This window comes from Amborella trichopoda, chromosome 3, assembly GCF_054954075.1.
Source record: "Amborella trichopoda isolate Santa Cruz 75 chromosome 3, AtrichopodaSantaCruz75HAP2 v2.0, whole genome shotgun sequence".
In the NCBI taxonomy this organism is placed as follows: domain Eukaryota; kingdom Viridiplantae; phylum Streptophyta; class Magnoliopsida; order Amborellales; family Amborellaceae; genus Amborella; species Amborella trichopoda.
The window spans coordinates 7,511,744-7,530,243 of record NC_142338.1 but is presented as its reverse complement, the minus strand read 5'-3'; the positions used below and the strand labels follow the sequence as shown (position 1 = coordinate 7,530,243).

The 18,500-nt window shown below is 38.2% G+C and overlaps 2 protein-coding genes across 2 annotated transcripts; one reads left to right on the top strand and one right to left on the bottom strand.

The window, feature by feature from the left end:
- Positions 1–1,857: 1,857 nt before the first annotated feature.
- LOC18428952 (putative metal-nicotianamine transporter YSL9) lies at positions 1,858–8,024 on the top strand. The gene is made up of 7 exons (XM_006838248.4): positions 1,858–2,281; positions 4,440–4,612; positions 4,729–4,826; positions 4,981–5,115; positions 5,198–5,387; positions 5,554–5,668; positions 6,755–8,024. Exons 1-7 carry the CDS (start codon positions 1,954–1,956, stop codon positions 7,696–7,698), a joined length of 1,983 nt encoding a protein of 660 aa, XP_006838311.2. The 5' UTR covers positions 1,858–1,953; the 3' UTR covers positions 7,699–8,024.
- A 4,432-nt stretch (positions 8,025–12,456) lies between these two features.
- Positions 12,457–18,500, bottom strand: LOC18428954 (G-type lectin S-receptor-like serine/threonine-protein kinase SD3-1). The gene is made up of 3 exons (XM_006838250.4): positions 18,058–18,500; positions 14,353–16,441; positions 12,457–13,588 (listed from the first exon to the last, which is right to left on the bottom strand). Exons 2-3 carry the CDS (start codon positions 16,038–16,040, stop codon positions 12,805–12,807), a joined length of 2,472 nt encoding a protein of 823 aa, XP_006838313.1. The 5' UTR covers positions 16,041–16,441; positions 18,058–18,500; the 3' UTR covers positions 12,457–12,804.

Genomic DNA, 18,500 nt, shown 5'->3' with positions numbered 1-18,500 from the left:
CCGAAATAGAATATGTGTACACCAGTCCAAAATTCGAGTACCTGTACCCGTACCCGTACCCGAGGGAACACTTTGGACCCATAACCCAAACCTGTACCCCACTTTTGTTCTCGTGTGCCTGTGTGCATCAGAGGGAGAGAAGGAAGCCTCGAGGGGTTGGGACGTATATCCACCAAGTTAGGAGAGAGAGAGAGGGGAAACTTATGTAGGAATCTGTTGGAGTAGAGGGACTTACCTGTTATCTGTTAGAGCACACACAAAAATCTTGAATCCCTGTTTTCGAGTCTCTTGGAGCAAAACCCTCAAGTTTCTCCTCACTAAGGAGGTCGGTAGGGGTCCAACCATCATCTGAGCACACATCCATCGAGGTGGCCTTCTCTCAGAAATCTTCGCAATTCTTGCTGACCTAAGTGCAATACAGTTGCAGCTGAGGTTTGGTCCACAATTCAAAAATGGCCTCTGTGGTGTATATAACCGATGAGTGCAAGAATGGGGCAGGGCACCACCCCACTAATACTTTAAAAAGCTAACTTCTAATCTACTTGAAAAAATGGATAGAGCCACTAAATTATCAATATATATATATATATATACTGATGAGTGTTTAGATAACCCTCAAAGGCTTTCGGGGATCAAAGAGCTCAAAGAGTGAGAGATGCATAGAGTTGCAGAGAGAGCAGGCAAGGCGAGCAGCAGAGAGATACGGGATATAGAGTTGGGTAAAAAACAATTAAAACGATGGGCATAACTAGAGATGTTGTTTGCTTAATTTAATTAAAGTAGGCTTAATTACATTTTAAAATGGTTAACTAAAAGTAAAATAGTATACTAAAATTCTCAGGAAAAAGTTTACATAGAGCTCAAGCTCTAAACAATCAAATTGGAGCCTACATCAAAAATTTCACTAGAAGATGTTGTTTTGATGTCCAAATATCTTTAAGTTGATCATCTCGACATCAAGATGCATGGATATGAGAAAAAAATGGATTTAAAATTTGGAAATAATGTATTTTGTAACGCATTTTTTTACCGTCAATTTTCAAGGTTTTCATGTTTTTATAGATCTGCCGATCTACACTATTTTTTGAAGATTTAAATTTTATAAATAAAGCTGAAAATATATTTTAAGGCTATCACAAAGATTTTCAGTATTGAAATCACACTCCTCGATACTATTTGAAGGTAGGCTCTAATTTGATTGTTTAGAGCCTAGGCTCTATACAAACCACACCCATATATAAAATTAACTTACGAGCATTATATATTGCTAACAGGTCCAAATAGGGTACAGGGCGGGTCCGTATGCATCCGGAAATTTTTGGGTACACACTGCAGGACCCAGATTCTACCCACCCACGGGTCCAAATGTTCGAGCCATACCCGGAGCCGCGTTGGGTATAGGGGGTGAAGTTGGGGTCCATTGCGACCCCTACCTGTGAGTGCCTCCAGAAGCTGCATTGAGGGGCGTGAGGTTTGAGTTTTGATTGTGGGGCTAAAGGGTATAGAAAACACTTATCGAGTGATCCATAAAGAGGTTGGGGAGAGGTCCAGTTTGGATGGTGTTTGTAAGTTCCCCTAAATTTAGACACGAAGAAAAGCATAGCAGTGATTCCTCTCTCTTTAACAAGGACAACAGTTCAAAACACAAACAGAACAGTAAGATCTCTGTCTCTTTCCTACTGGGGACGCCTGGCCAGCACAAGCTTGACTCTTTCTCCAGGCAACAATGGTTCCCCCCAAAGCAAATCTCATCCCCTCTCTCTAAACACGAACCGTTGTGATCAACCCCATGGAAGACACACAAATGAAAAAAGTATTTCCCCCTCTAAAACCAAAGAAACCCAAGAGTCTTCACTCACCCAACCACCCCATCCACAGAACGCCATGAATTCAGCATTTCTCCATTGAAAGAAGAAAACCCATTTGGCTCAGGGCCTCAACAAACATCAAACAATGGAACATGAACAGGCCGCCATGGAAGTGGAGTTGCAGGAGCCAGAGTACATGAAGGTGCCTCCATGGAGGTCCCAGATCACTTTGAGAGGCATATTTGTGAGCATAGGCATTGGGATTTTGTACAGTGTGATTTGTATGAAGCTGGTTTTGACGACTGGTATCGTGCCTTCTCTTAGCATATCGGCCGCTTTGCTCGCCTTCGTTTTCATGAAAGGTTGGAATGAGTTGTTGCAGAGGTTGGGGTTCGTTAATTCCACTTTTACAAGACAGGAGAACACTGTTATTCAGACTTGTGCAGTCGCTTGCTACAGCATTGCTCAAGGAGGTGGGGTTGTATCTCTTCTCTTGAAAGTTTGGATTCCAAACTGCTCTCTCTCTCCATTTCTTTGTTCTTTCCACTACTCTCTCCATTTTTTTTCTTAGTTTTTCTCTGTATTCTTTCTACCGCTCTGTGTTCTTTCGTCTACTCTCTCTTTATCTCTCTGTCATATTTTCTTTACAAAGTTCTTTTTACTAGTATTTCTCTGTGCTTCTCTCTCTCTCTCTCTCTCTCTCTCTCTCTCTCTCTCTCTCTCTCTCTCGCTCTCTCTCTCGCTCTCTCTCTCCCCATTTCTTTGTTCTTTCCACTACTCTCTCCATTTTTCTTCTTAGTTTTTCTCTGTATTCTTTCTACTGCTCTGTGTTCCTTCCACTACTCTCTGTTTATCTCTTTGTCATTTTTCTTTACTATGTTCTTTTTACTATTATTTCTCTGTGCTTCTCTCTCTCTCTGCTTTTCTCTCTCTCTCTCTCTCTGCTTTTCTCTCTCTCTCTCTCTCTGCTTTTCTCTCTCTCTCTCTCTCTGCTTCTCTCTCTCTCTCTCTCTCTCTCTCTCTCTCTCTCTCTCTCTCTCTCTCTCTACCCATTTCTTTGTTCTTTCCACTACTCTCCATTTTTCTTCTTAGTTTTTCTCTGTATTCTTTCTACTGCTCTGTGTTCCTTCCACTACTCTCTGTTTATCTCTTTGTCATTTTTCTTTACTATGTTCTTTTTACTATTATTTCTCTGTGCTTCTCTCTCTCTCTGCTTTTCTCTCTCTCTCTCTCTCTGCTTTTCTCTCTCTCTCTCTCTGCTTTTCTCTCTCTCTATCTCTCTCTCTGCTTCTCTCTCTCTCTCTCTCTCTCTCTCTCTCTCCCCATTTCTTTGTTCTTTCCACTACTCTCTCCATTTTTCTTCTTAGTTTTTCTCTGTATTCTTTCTACTGCTCTGTGTTCCTTCCACTACTGTCTGTTTATCTCTTTGTCATTTTTCTTTACTATGTTCTTTTTACTATTATTTCTCTGTGCTTCTCTCTCTCTCTGCTTTTCTCTCTCTCTCTCTCTCTGCTTTTCTCTCTCTCTGCTTTTCTCTCTCTCTCTCTCTCTGCTTTTCTCTCTCTCTCTCTCTCTGCTTTTCTCTCTCTCTCTCTCTCTGCTTTTCTCTCTCTCTCTCTCTCTCTCTCTCTCTCTCTCTCTCATAGATCTCTGGTGGGCTTCAGAAAAGAAAAAAAAAACTTTCGTTGCCGGCCTGTGTGGAAGGTTCACGTTCAGAATTTAGGATTTATTTCTAAATTATTTAAGAATTTTAGATTTTTGTTAGGATTATAATATATTATTTTGAAAAAAATTTAACTGTATGTAAGTTTAAAAGGTTAGATTCTGTGCTTGTATTTTTTTCTATTTTTTTGGAGGCTGCTGGTAAATTGCCAAGAGGTCTTTGCTTGAATTTCAAGTTCTAAATTTGGTTTGTATCGTTCTTTTTCTTATCTTTCGTTTAAAAAAAAAAGCTTTGTACTTTTCAGAGGATTATTTATGGCTGGGTGGTTTGATTTTTTATTTTTTCTTAATTGTGGATTATGATTGCTTGGTTCCCCCCAACAAATGTTGGACCTGATATTTATTTTTTTGGGATTTGCCTTGAGGTTCATTTTTTTTTGTTGCATTTTTTAAGAATTAGATTCTAAAAATTTTGGGTTTGCCCTTTTATATCATTTTGGGTGGGATTATCATTTTTAGTTTTTGTAAATTCAATCATGAAAGTTTTTACTTTTCAAATACAGGTTTTAAATGGCGTATCTCTTTCTACATAACTTATTTCACAGTATTGATGAGAATCGAACTCAACCTTGAGGGGGAGTTTCCTCAATTACTTGAATTTACTCATTGATTAGATATTCTTATACATGCTATAATTCTTAATCATGATATTGGATTTACTTCTATAAGACCTTCCAACTTGTGTAGATGGACTCCATTGAAAGGTTAAATCATCAAAGAAACAATGGCTCGGCTGCGCAGCTCTAGATTCTAGTTTTAAATCTGTGTATAAATAAACATAATATCTGCAAATTGGATTAGATTGATGAATTCTATTTTGTGAATTGGGATTTATGAGACTAAAGCATTTTTCGATTTTCGCCTTCAAACATTCATATATTGTTGTATTCTCATCAATGGTATGAACAGGTGGGTTTGGATCCTACATTTTGGGGCTAAACAAGAAGACATATGTACAGGCTGGGGTCCATACCGAAGGGAACACACCCGGAAGCTACAAAGAACCACGCTTTGCTTGGATTACTGCTTTTCTTTTCATTGTTAGCTTTGTTGGGCTCTTGGCTCTGGTTCCTCTTAGAAAGGTTTGCATTTTTCAGCTTCCTCTCTCTAATTTTTCTATATGGGTTTTTTTTTCTTTCTTTTTCTTAATCCATTAGATGGGTTCCTTTGTTTCTTATTAAAGTGGCTTTTATTGCAGACTATGATCATAGATTATAGGTTGACCTATCCAAGTGGTATGGCAACCGGTGTTCTCATCAATGGCTTCCATACCCCTAAAGGAGATAAAATGGCCAAGTAAATCACCATTTTTCATCTGAAGTTTTCTTTCGTTGTTTGTTATCTTGAGTAAATTTGTTCTAAACCAACCAGTCTTGGCGTCTATACGGTAAGAAACTCATCTTGTCTTTCATCTAATCTTCCTAATCAAAATTTGTCTATGGATATGCAGAAACCAGTTGCACAAATTCACCAAGTACTTCACAATCAGTTTTCTGTTGGCTTTTTTCCAATGGTTTTACTCGGGAGGAGAAAATTGTGGATTTTCTCACTTTCCAATTTTTGGGTTGAAAGCTCGGCAGCAAATGTAAGCTTATTTTCGATCTGTTACAGTTAGTCTCAGTTATTTGCCATGGCTTCTAATGGTTTTAAGGTGTCCTGGGTTTTAGGTTTTATTTCGATTTCAGCATGACTTACGTAGGAGCTGGGATGATATGCCCACATATTGTGAATCTCTCTCAACTTCTTGGTGCTGTGATATCTTGGGGCATTATGTGGCCCCTCATACGTAATCAGAAAGGCACTTGGTACCCCAAGGAATTACCAGAAAACAGCATGAAAAGTCTTCAGGGTTACAGGGTCTGTGAATCAACTCTCTCTCTCTCTCTCTCTCTCTCTCTCTCTCATTTTTTTTCGATGCTTTAGATATTCGAATACAGTTCTAACTTGAAACACCTGTACATTTATCAATGGGAGTTTAGTTTGGTCACAGTTTGACTTGGATGAAGTGGTTTCATGTTTGCAGGTTTTCATTGCCATTGCTTTGGTCCTAGGAGATGGGCTGTACAATTTCGTGAAGACACTGGCTTTTACCATTAGAAACCTCCAAATTCAAATGAAACGCAGGAATATCAATACAGGTATAAAAGGAAAGAATGAACCACATGTTCCGATTTGTTGCCTTTGTTGTTGTTTGTCATACAAAGTCTGTCAGGATTATTTTCACTCGCGAAATTTTGTTATTCCCCTTGGACTAAAATTATGTTCACTACACTAGATTTCCACCGAAAGTAGATGATGCTGGATTTCTGTTTCTTGATTGTTTTATTGGAAAGGCAGCAGTTTCTTAAGATCATATTCCAGAATTTAGACTTTGCACTTTTCCTTTTTGAAAAAATGGTTACATTTTTAAGACCTGAATTAAAGTCTGAATTTTGTATGAAATCCATGTTTTGGTTATGGTGCCCGTGGCCACTGGGTCTCCGAATTTCAGACAATAGAATTTTGGGTTTTGTTATGCGGGATTTCTGTTCATGCACCTTGTAACCTTTGTTTACACGCATGCCTTCCATCGAGAGAAAAATCTGCTCCTTACGAAGTTCTTAGCAAGTTAAATTCATTGAGCATTATTCCAATTTTCTTTGTTGTTGCCAAGTAAAATCTCATAAACAAAATCACGTGATATTTTTTAAAATTAATTGGAAAACAGAAGAAACTAAAGAAATAAAAAATAAAGAAGCAATTTTTTCTCTTTACTTCTTAAATCTAAGTTTCAATGAACACATAATTTCCAAAAATGTATATAGTTAATTTTTATAAATTTATATAGCTGTCTTAATCTTATCTGCTCATTTAATCATAAATTTATTTATTCAAATATTTTGTGAAAGAACAAAAGAAGGTACTGTTGATAAAACCTTGTGTTTGAGATATCTGTAGATTGATTTTGTTACTTTCTATGTGGGGAGTACCTTGCTCACCTACTCTAGATTTTTGGACACTCGATACCCTTTTTATGTAATTTAAAATATATCAGATACACCAGATTTATCAAAACTCAGATATATTTGCTGCTATTTTGTTTCGAACAAGCCAACGCAACGAACTGTGATATCAACTAAATCAAATGATTAGGGGGGAAAAATTGAACAAGAGAAAAGAAAAAGCATTCGAGCACTTCCCTAGATGCGAATTCTAAACCAAGCGATCGTTGTGTTGTCGAGCAGGGGTCATGCAGGTTGAGGATGGCTCTCTCGAGTGCTCCAGCGACGAGCTTTGGCGTGACAAGGTGTTCATGAAAGACCGTGTACCCACATGGATAGCCTTCGCAGGCTACACACTCTTCGCCATAATCTCTATAATCAGCATCCCTAACATATTCCCTGAGGTGAAGTGGTATTACATTTTCACCGCCTACTTATTCGCGCCCGCCCTTGCCTTCTGCAATGCTTATGGCACTGGCCTCACAAACATGAACACCGCTTACAACTATGGGAAGGTGGCTTTGTTCATTTTAGCTGCATGGGCCGGCAAGTCCCACGGTGGGGTGGTGGCCGGGCTTGTAGGGTGTGGGCTTGTCAAATCCATAGTCACTATTTCAGCTGAACTCATGCAAGACTTCAAGTCTGCCCACCTGACCATGACCTCTCCGAGGGCCATGATCTTGAGCCAGGCTGTAGGGACTGCAATAGGTTGTGTTGTCGCCCCTATGACCTTTTTGCTCTTTTACCATGCCTTCGATATTGGGAACCCAAAAGGAGAGTTTAAGGCCCCATTTGCGCTTATATATCGAAACATGGCCATATTGAGCGTCGAGGGCCTCTCTGCTCTGCCCCAGCATTGTCTGCAGATTTGTGCAGGGGCTTTTGTTTTCGCTGCCATGGTGAATTTGGTTAAGGATCTGGTTCCTGAGAGGTTCGGGAGGTGGGTCCCACTCCCCATGGCCATGGCGGCTCCCTTCTTGGTGGGGGGCTACTTCACGATTGACATGTGCATCGGGACAGCAGTTGTATATATTTGGCATAAGATTAACAGGGAGAGGGCGGAGGCGCTGGTACCCGCTGTCGCCTCTGGCCTCATGTGTGGGGATGGCCTTTGGATCTTGCCCTCGTCCATCCTGGCCTTGGCCAAGGTTGAGGCCCCAATGTGCATGAGCTTCTTTGCCAATTAGTTAAAGAGTAGAGGCCGACTCATGTGGAACCCATTTACCATCCATGATTCACAGCACCAAGTTAAATGATACAGCTACTTGAAATAGAGTATAACAACCTGAATGATACAGCTAAGAGAAAGTATGTATAGACATACAGATACATGTATTTACATATGTATAAATAAATGGGTTAACGGGTTGGTTAGTAACATTGATATATTTGTCTCCATTAATAGGAGATGAGACTTTGGGCATGCATGGTAGAAGAGGGGCTTGTCTAAGTGCAGGGTCAAAGTAGGAATTTGATGTTGGACCATGAATAATAATTGGTATTGCTGTCTTAATCCATGTAGCAAATGTGAAGTTCATGTAGTTTGATTTTTGGGGATTATTGTTCAGTAACATAACAAACATGTTGTGTCAAACATCTTGAATGTTTAACGCATTTTTAAAGTGATGCCCATACGGATTTTCTCTTACCATCATTCACATGCTCCAAATTCCCACATGTTGACTAACAGCTTATTGAAATCGGACGTGCCGGTGTTCCGATCTCGATAAGCTGACGGCCGATTAAATAAGAAATGACAAAAAAAGATAAAAAAATTTCTTCTTGGCCTTGAATTCCTCTTTTTTTTATTCCCTACTATGCAAGATTTTGAATCTGGTAAAGAACCACCCCTTTTCAGTCAAACTTATAGATAAACCTTGTTGAACATATGGCCTCTCGGGCGAAGCTGTCGGAGTCCTAATTTCATGGGGGACTCATAACATATCCAAGCGATTCTTATAAAATTCAAATTTATTTTACAGAAATTATTTTTACAAAATTATAAATTAATAAAATATTTTATTCTATATGATAAAAAACTTATTGTTTTTTCAAATTAAGATATTAGTAATAACTAATAAGAAAAGAACATAAAACTAACATTTTTTTTGTTCATTTAGTAATTGATGAAAAAGGCAACATGTCTGACCCTGACGTCAAACTCAAAGGCGCATTGTTTAGAAGAAAGGGAAGAGGAAATTGATAAGATCTCGGTCCGAGTCACGAAAACTCGGCCTGAAGGGCGAGCCTGAGTTTCCCTAACTTGGGTATCCCGTTCGGGGATATTAAAAAAATAAAAAAATATTATAAAATTTTTTAAAAATAAAAATTTATCGATAATATGTTGTTTTATATTTTCTATCATTTTGGCAAATATTAAAAATTGTTTTAGCCATAAATATTTTTTTTTATATTTTTCCATATTTTTAAATTATTTCAAGAATCTTTTTTTTACAACATTTTTTACTTTTTATTTTTTTTTGTTTTACTTAATCTTACTTTAAACATACATTTCCTATTTTTGGGAGTTTTTATATTTTTATAATTTTTTTAGCCTTTTTTTTTTTTACTACCGTACTTGTCAAGTTACTCGGACTCGGGCACGGACCGAATACTCGCCCCAAGCAGTTGTTTCAAACACTGGTAATACAAATTGTATGTATACTTTTTCTCCATGTAAAAAGCGCATTTTAAGAATATTTTTTATTTAAATTTCAGGATTCATTTTAGAATTTGTGGATGGCTTAAAAAATAGAAATAATATTTCAATTTGAAATATTTAATTATCCAAGAATTAGAGTATAAACCTCGGGAGCAAAGACATTTGGTTAATAATAGAGATTTTTGTTGGGTGAATCGTTAATAATAGAAATTAGATAAAATTACATAAATATCCGTTATACTTTACGCTATTACGGATGTATTAATTAGTTTTTTGTTATTTCCGTTTTTTACTTTTTATAACGTAATTTTTTTAAAAATACGACTTTACCTTTTTTCGGATGTTGAACAACCGAATTTGAGGGTTTTTTGAATGTTCAAGTTATGTTGATATATTGTATTCCTTGTGAACATGGTTTCGGATGTTGGACGTCCAAAAATGTCATATTTTCAGATGTTCATCATCCGAAAATGACTGCAAAATTCCAGAGACTTTATGGAAATTCAAAGTCATATTTTCAAATATTGAACATTCGAAAATATGACACATTTTCGAATGTTCAACATTCGAAAAACTCTTCAATTCAGATATTCAACACTCGAAAATAGGCATGTGAACATTAAACTTTCGACCTATTTAAGGATGTTGAACATCCAAAAAACCCTCTAATTCGGTTATTCAACCTCCGAAAAAAGATAAAGTTGTCTTTTTTAAAAAATTACGTTATAAAAAATAAAAAATGAACATAAATATCATAACGAAAACTATTTTGTACATCCATAATAACGTAAAGTATAACGAATATGTATGTAATATTCCCTAAAAATTATGTTATGGAGTGGTTTCTACCAACGAATCACTAACCGCCCTCCAAAGTGATCAATGACATTGTCTCAACAAAATTTAGGGCAAAAAAGACACTCCAATTTTGGGTTTACCCAATGGAGTAAATTAATATCAGTGGCATAAACTTCAATTTATACCCAAACCGAACCGTTCGAAGCTATTAACAAATACCACATCTTGCACTAAACAGGTCATTTTTTTTTTTTTTTTGAAATTGAAGCAGCCATTTTTTATATAACAAAATTTAAGGTCTAAGAAAGACCAAGGCTGGGATTGCCGAGTGGAATAAGTTAAAGGAAAAAGTTTATATAGAGCCGAAGCTCTAAACAATCAAATTAAAGCCCACCACCAGGTTGTTTTGATGCTCAAAAATGGATTTCAAGTTTTTGAAGTAGTACATCTTGTAACACGTTTTTTGACCGTCAATTTTTAAAATTTTCAAGTTTCTATAGATGTGCTCGATCTACACTATTTTTAAAATTTTAAATTTTATAATTAAAAAATATATATATTTTAAAGCTATCACAAACCACATTTCTCGATACTATTTGAAAGTAAGCTTTACTTTGATTGTTTAGCCTGGGCTCCATACAAACTACACCCATAAGTTAAACGGATTGTATGTTATAAAATCATTTTCTTTTAGTAAAAGTCATAATCGCCTGTATTCATTGAACGTGAATCGAACACTTAGAGACGTATCAAACAGTTCACAGTTCGAGAAATTTTAATTTGATAAATTGTATCCAAGCAATAACACATCTCCCCCATCGGATTTCACATCTGATTCGATACAATAACACATCTCCCCCATCGGATTTCACATCTGATTGATTGTGAACTTCTTGTGTCTTATTATATATTTTTTTAATCAATAAATGTATGTGTGAGAGCATAATATTTTAATAGCGGCGGCAATGGGACAAGTCAGGTTTCGGCCGGACGCAGACGAACCCAACCTATATATATATATAGAGGAAAAAGCTGAGGTTAGCCCTCTAGTTCATATGAACATATGAGCCCAGCAGTCCAGATTGAATTTGGACCGATCTGACGATCACGGATGTCCGGTAGTATTTAAATTTTTTTTTTTCTACAAATCCAAATCATTTGAAATTTTAGACGTGTGCTCATTAAAAATAGGTGAATCTTCGAAAAATATAAAAAAAATATTTTACATCAATAAATTGATCAGAATACCCTCAAAAAGTTTCTGAGGTATTTTGGTCATTTTGTATTACACAAATAATTTTTTTTACATTTTTATTAGATACGCCTTGATGAGAAGAACACAGCTAAAATTTCAAGTGATTTGGATTTGTAAAAAAAAAAAAATCAAGCACTACCGGACATCTATGATCGTCAAATCAGCCCAAATTGAAATCTGAACCGTTGGACTCAATATGTTCATCTAGTGGGCTAACCCAATTTTTTCCATATATATATATATATATATATATATGAAAAACACTACACAACGCCTATAGGCGCAAATAAACAGTGATTTCGCCTCCCCCCATCACCGTCCAAAGTACATTACACGATCGCAATTGTTCGGTAGTGTTTTATTTTTCATTTTTTTTTATAAATCGGAATGACCTAAAATTTGGAGCGTGTATTCATCAAAAATAAGGGAATCTTCGATAATTATAAAAAATATATTTTACATGAAAAATATTGACCAAAATACCCCTAAAAAGTTTTGGGGGTATTTTGATCAATTTATTTTTCACGGATATTTTTTTTTATATATTTATTAAATGCGCCTCAATAAGATGTACAAACTCTCCAAATTCAGATCATTCCGATTTGTAAAAATAAAAATAAACAATAAAATACTACTGGACAATCGTGACCGCACGATAAAATTTGGACGATATGATGGTAGGCAAAATCACTATCCATTTTCACCTATAGTCGTTGGAAAGGCATTTCCTATATATATATATATATATATATATATATATATATATATATATATATATATATATATATATATATAACTATTTTTCTTAAATTAGGACCCAAAAATATGTGGACACGGCCCCGACCAGTCCCACACCCGAATAACGTTCGGGTCCAAGCTTTGGACCCAACTCCGGGTCCATTGCCACCCCTACCTGAATCACTTACTGTGCCTCTCGAAGCTATTAAAGAACGACACATCCTGCAAGAATCAGGTCGTGTTTTATATATAGAAGATTGCTTCTGCGCATTCAATACCTGACTGAGAGACCTGACTGAGAGACCTGTGTCCAGGTGAAAATATAATGCGATGAAGAGGTGGGGTTCACCTGCATAAGTTAGATTAGGCCACACCTTTCAAGAACTAAGAATGTTGGGATGGTCGCGCACATTCCATGTGCGTGCAAAGCATAATTTAGTAGCAAGCTTTTGCATCTCCCCCAAATAAATATTCATGTAACTCCAACCCCACTTTTGAGTTTAATGAAAAGAATGATGCATTAAAGAATGTAGACTCCGATTAAAAAAATGAAGAAGCAACAGGGCTAGAATGCAGCCAAACCTCCATTAACCCCTTTCATAACAAACAGTTAAAACACTTCTGAAGCGATCCATTTGCCTGAAAAAAAGGCCTCTCTCTCTCATCCGATTCCAATTGCATTATCTAAAAATTGGGCCCCTCAATGCTCCATTTTCCAAAACGCCTAACTTACTCCTGAAACTATCAAATTATCAGTAAGAACCCTGCCATGGAGGGGCTCCATCAATAACCTGCAATGGAAACGTATTTCTGCCATTTCCCAGGAATGGGTATCAAAGACTATGTCTCAAAATGCGGCCTCAACTCACCGGAATCTGGCCATGTAGGTCCATCTCCATCATTTTTTGGTGATTCCCCAACATTTTCCAGCATGGTGTCATCCCCCAATCCCTCTCCACCATACCCACCACCAATACCATTTTCTGGCAAACCCAACTCACAGGATTCTGACCAAACATGACCAATACCACCATTTTCCGGTGATTCCCCTTCATTTTCTGTTAATGGGTGGTCTCCATTAAAGGGAAAGGGGGGTGGGTCCACAGTTAACAATCCTTCAAGCACTTTGACCACCTCGGCAATTGATGGTCTGAGCCCAGCTCGAGCCTGCAAGCACCAAAAGGCCACCCTTAGCACCCTCTCAACCTCACCCCACGCCACCTTGGACCCATCGAGGTCAGCATCCAGTACCCCTTGAACCCGGCCTTGAGCCCACTCCTCATAGGCCCATGCGCAAAGGGTAGGACCAGCCACTTGACCAGTAACCATTTCAAGAAGAAGTTTACCAAAGGCAAGCACATCGATTTCAGCTCTTGGAGCTTGGCGATCAGGCAATGCAAAGTGGGTTAAGTGAGGCACAAGGTCTTGATCGAGAAGAATATTCTCGAGCTTTAAGGAACCATGTCCTATGAAACGGTGACATTCGCCATGAAGGTAGGCCAGGCCTCGGCTCACCCCTGTCCATATCTCTGCCCTCCGTCTCCAGCTAAGGCGTCTCTTCTTCCTAGGCCCAACAAGCAATGAGTCTAGCGATCCATTCTTCATGTACTCATACACCATGTACCTGTCAACATTTGTGCCAAGAAAACCTTTGAGGCTTGCATTCCCCACTTTCTTTGTAGCTAGGAAATTGTATATTATGCTGTGATTTCTATGACCCAAATCCATGGTCACAAAAGGATGGCTGGTGATGTTAGGGAGTGGGACTTACCAGGCATGGTACTTGGTAGGTCTCACTCTCTCTCCATCACCATCCATCCGCTGATTGGATGGTTATAGATATTTGTGACCATATAGTTGCAGTCTTATGCATGTGATAGTTTACTTTCCCTTTATAATAACCCTCAAGAATTACTTGCAATTTTTTTCCCCCTTTTTTTTTTTCCCCTTTTAGTGGGGGTTGAGGGGGGTGGGGTGTTAAAGGAAAATTGTTTCATGAGTCAGCGGGCACAAGAGCCCGCTGACTTACAAACGTCCATCCTAAAGATGGATGCTATCTAAAAGTGTTTTGTCCATAAATAAGATATGGACGGTGCATAAAAAATTACTAAAAAATTATATTTAAAATTTTAAAAGTTTATTTTTCTTTTCATATTTATGATCATCTACAAAATAAAATTAGAAAAAAAAAATCATCTAAAATGAATTTTGTGGGGCACCACATATGTACATATGAGTCAGCCGATTCATAGAAACCCCATCCGGTGTTAAATATGGTACAAGTTTATTAATCTTTATCACCCTGAATTATGCCCAATCAATAGATAACATTGTTTTACCAAAACTTTAGCTGGATAAATAGATGAATTTGGAATCAGTGTGCATTACCTATGTTCAGAGTCACAACAGTAGCCTTCCAGCTTCACCAAGTTCTTGTGGTGTATGCTACCGACCATAGAAAGCACACTCCTGAATTGTTTTTCAGGCACATCCCTCTCTAACTCCTTGATGGCAACCAGTCTGTTTCCTGGGAGCACTCCCTTGTAAACTGCGGACCCCAGCTTCTCACTAAAATCCTTGGTTAAATCCTTGATCTCCAGGTAAGTTAGCCTTATGGGTCCTCTGGATATAGCCATGGCCCTTCTCTCCATGTGAATTTTCTCCTTTCTTCTCCGATGACGGAGAAAACAGTAGCATACACCAATTTGGATCACAAAGAAGGCCAAAAGTGTACCACAAGCAGCTCCAAGGAGGCATGGCAAGCAAAACCCATGTCTTCTTTTTGGCGAAGAAGGTTCAACTGATGGAGTTTGTGATATAATAATTCCCGGATTAAGAGCCATTGGATCTAAGCAATCCTTCACATAAGAGATTGAAGGCACTGAAGCATGCTTATACCCTGTAACAAACCTTGTTGTCTTCATTCTACACTCTCCACTCCCATCCGCCATTACTGTAACAGCTGTGCACGTCTCGTCGCTTAAACATGAATCTCTACATTGGCTCAGGCTCAAGTAGTTCACAGCATCGTGGGGAGGGTACAAACTATACAAAACTGTGTGCTTTAGGGCTGTCAATGTAGTACCAGAGCTGCACTGTTGGTAAGGGGCCAAACACTTAATATTTTCAGAGGAATTGGATATCTCAGAGGACTTGAAGGGGCATCGGCATAGTGCTTCTCCTGTTGGCGTAAGAACACACAACCCCTGTTGCCCACAAGTAGCAAAGACCTCACACCGGTTCTCAATGGCTCGCCAAACTTCACGCCAAGACCCTATCTCCTTGACCCATGAATACATTCTAAGGTTCCCATCCATATCAAGCCTCAAGTGCCTGAAACCCACAGAAGGGTCGTCATGGTCCTCACCAAACCTCAACCAAACAGGCCTGAACTCCTTGTCATAGAGTTGCAGAGCACCATTGGACCCAATCATAAGCCCAATCGCACCCAAAGAAGCAGTACCACTTCTCCAATAATTTATACTTGTTTCCCATTTCAGCTCTAACTGGCCTGTATCATCCAGGGCCAAACTGTAGTAGCTCGAAACTGTGTCACGAGTAGCAGCTCTGAGAGTTTGGGCCGTGAGGTTCTGACCTGGAAGAACAGTATCAGAAGGGGTCTCAAAGCTTTGCCAAACCATCTTGTTATTTGAATCCAATAGTATGAGGTTTCCATTATCGAGAAGTGAAGCTTGAGAGACTGATAACTTGCTTGTATTGCTTGTCCAAGCAGGGAGGCTTTTAGGTGGGTCGAGGAGGACTAGGTCCCCTTCCATTGTGAGTTGCAGAGAAGCTTGAGGACCCACTATAACATCACCACCAGCTGACCAAACCACTCTCTGCGCACTGGTTGGGATCAACAGTGAATTGTATCTAATTCCCAGACCATATTGATTAGGCTCCTCGTCTGATCTATTGAAGAACCCAAAAGCAAAACTTCCCTTCGGAGAAGAAACCCAGAAATTATTTGCATTGACAGCGAGGCTTGACCCAAGGGAAATTCCAGAAACAAAACCATCAAAAATGGAAGGCAATGAGAAGTAGAAGCAAAAAATGATAAGAGAGAATGATGCCATGGTTCTTGTTGTGGCATTGCTGGGAGAGATATGCAGAAGCTATGAACTTGAGAACAAATGACAACGTTTCAAGCTTTTAAAAGCTCTGAAAGTCGACCCAAAAGGGGTCAAAGTGGCAGAAAAGAACTTGGGTCTGGCCTAATTTCAGGTAGGTAGATAAAGAAATAAAAAAGCAATGGGGAAAGACAGTTACAGAGAGACGTCTTAAGGCATTTAAGAGGATGAGTCAAAATCCCAGAGAGGTTGGGAAATAAGGCTGCAAGCATCTGGTGTGCTGTCAAATCCCACGCCATCTTGGGTCCTTTGCCTAAAACTATGAGTTAAAAATCTGCCATTTAAATCCAACGGCTCATCTCCATTGAAACCAAGTGCATTAGGGATCTGAATGGTCCAAGACTTGTCTGCATGATAAGAGCAGGAAATTGCAGAGATCAATTGAAAGATGCCGTTTTGAAACAAACAGGGTTTGGTAGAAATAGAACAGAGAGAAACTGACTTTTCTTGCGTTGAAGTTCAATTCAAAGAGTGTTTTGCCATGGAAGGGTGCTCTAGATTAGATGGAACTATAAGAAACCGTATATTCAAAGTAGAATGGTTGAATCAATGGAAGGAGAAAGGCTACAATTCAAAGGAGATTAGATTAATCAAAGAAAAAACCATAGACTTCAAAAAGAAATCATTCGCTTGAGAAAGGGAAACAGAACAAACGGTCTGAGATTTGAAAAACTAGAGCCGCAGTAATCTCCACTACAGAAGTCAACCAAAATTTTGAGATTCAAAGGAAATCACTTACAGAATTAGCAAGAAAAACCAGAATTAAAAAAATAAGAACAATTGCTTTCAAGATGAAGAAAACGCGAAAGAATTTGGTGGAGAGAGAGAGAGAGAGAGAGAGAGAGAAGATACAGGAGAAACCTTTACAGAGCTAAAAGGGGCAGCCTAATATTCAAAGCATAAAGTGAAATAGAAAACCCAAAATTAGATCATGGTGGGCTGGAGAAAAAATGAGAATATAGAGGTAACCAGAAGAAAAAAGTCTAAGATTCCGAATAAATTATTTATTGTTACAATAGAAACCCTAAGTTTAAATTATAAGTTCAAAGGCTAGAAACTCTTTTAAGTTAAAGTTCTAAGTTCAAAGGCCATTTGCCTCAAAGACTAAGAGAATAGCATATGAATCTAAGAGAATAGCATATGAAAGAGTATAGAACCCCACATGAAAGAAAAGCTTTTTCGGTTAGTCAAAGATAGGGAGATTGGGGGGGAAATGACAGAGGACTTTAAAAATGAAGATATGAGTGGGTGCTTGAGCTCAAATTGAAGGTGAAGAGCCAAGGTACTGCCTCTTTCAAAGAGAAAACTCATCAAAATAAGAGTGCCAATCACTACTGTCAAAGATTCAGACAAGTAATCAGATCCTGAGCTTAAACAGAAATGTGAAGGAAAAAATATAAGCAACTGGAGATGCAGGTACATGAAAGATTTGAGCTCAAATATATAACCAGCAAAAAAAGAAGGATTAAAAACTAAAGGATTTCTAGAGAAAATTCAATGGAGCCCTGAGCTCTTAAAATTAATCATTTACAGAACAAAGACTCAAGGATTCTCAGCTGAAATTGAAGGGTAAAATGTAATAAAAAGAGTTTATAAAGGAAAGAATGTCCCAAAACCAGAGGAAGGAAGAGATGAAACTACATTTTAAGCTAAAATCACAAAAAATAGGGGAAAAAAAGAGAAAATCAGCTTTCAGATTCTTAAATACAGGAAGACTTAAGCTACTCCAAAATCTTAAAGGAAACACCTCAAAAAGCTCAAACATAACCCTACCATGAAAATCCACAATAAATCTCAAAAAAAAAAAAAAATGTCTTCTGCAAAAGGAGCTTTTTTTACAAACATTTATCATAGAATCAGAATCCTGCTTCTCAAACGCTTCAAATGCAACGGATTAGTAAACGCTCCATTACAAAATCAGGACTAAAGAGGTTTTGAAAGCACAAATAACGAGAAATCCTACCTTTAAGAAGGCTTCTACATTTTACCGCCATGAAAACCTCCACATTCCAAGCCTGATAGTTGCAGAAAAGCGAAGAGAAGTTGCAGAAGGTGTGGAGAACATCGAACACGAAAATGCAAGACCACAGTCGCAATTTCACCGAACATCAAGCACGTTCCTGCCAAAAATGGCGTTTTCCGGCGAAGAAACGCATTTTCCGACCACGAAAGCCGCCAAAATGAGTTGCAGAGGAAAGCAAGTGCCGCGTACTCGTCGTACTAGTAAAAGGATGAATATCCAACAAGGCCTGGGCTTTATGCAAACAAAATAAAGCCTCACTTTAAACTATCGTCCGCAAAGGTTCTCGGAACGCTTGAATTACAATTTTTTATAAATTATGAGGTGAGGATTTATTTATTTTGATAGGGGTGCAGCCTACCAAAATAATTAGATAGAACTTTTCT

Excerpts from the sequence above, each read along its gene's own strand:
- LOC18428952 (XM_006838248.4), top strand. The coding sequence starts at position 1,954 with ATGGAACATGAACAGGCCGCCATGGAAGTGGAGTTGCAGGAGCCAGAG. Across the intron at positions 5,116-5,197 it reads TTGAAAGCTCGGCAGCAAAT|GTTTTATTTCGATTTCAGCA; the intron begins GTAAGCTTATTT and ends CCTGGGTTTTAG. Across the intron at positions 5,669-6,754 it reads ACGCAGGAATATCAATACAG|GGGTCATGCAGGTTGAGGAT; the intron begins GTATAAAAGGAA and ends GTTGTCGAGCAG.
- LOC18428954 (XM_006838250.4), bottom strand. The coding sequence starts at position 16,040 with ATGGCATCATTCTCTCTTATCATTTTTTGCTTCTACTTCTCATTGCCT. Across the intron at positions 13,589-14,352 it reads TGTTGTGACTCTGAACATAG|GTACATGGTGTATGAGTACA; the intron begins GTAATGCACACT and ends AAATGTTGACAG.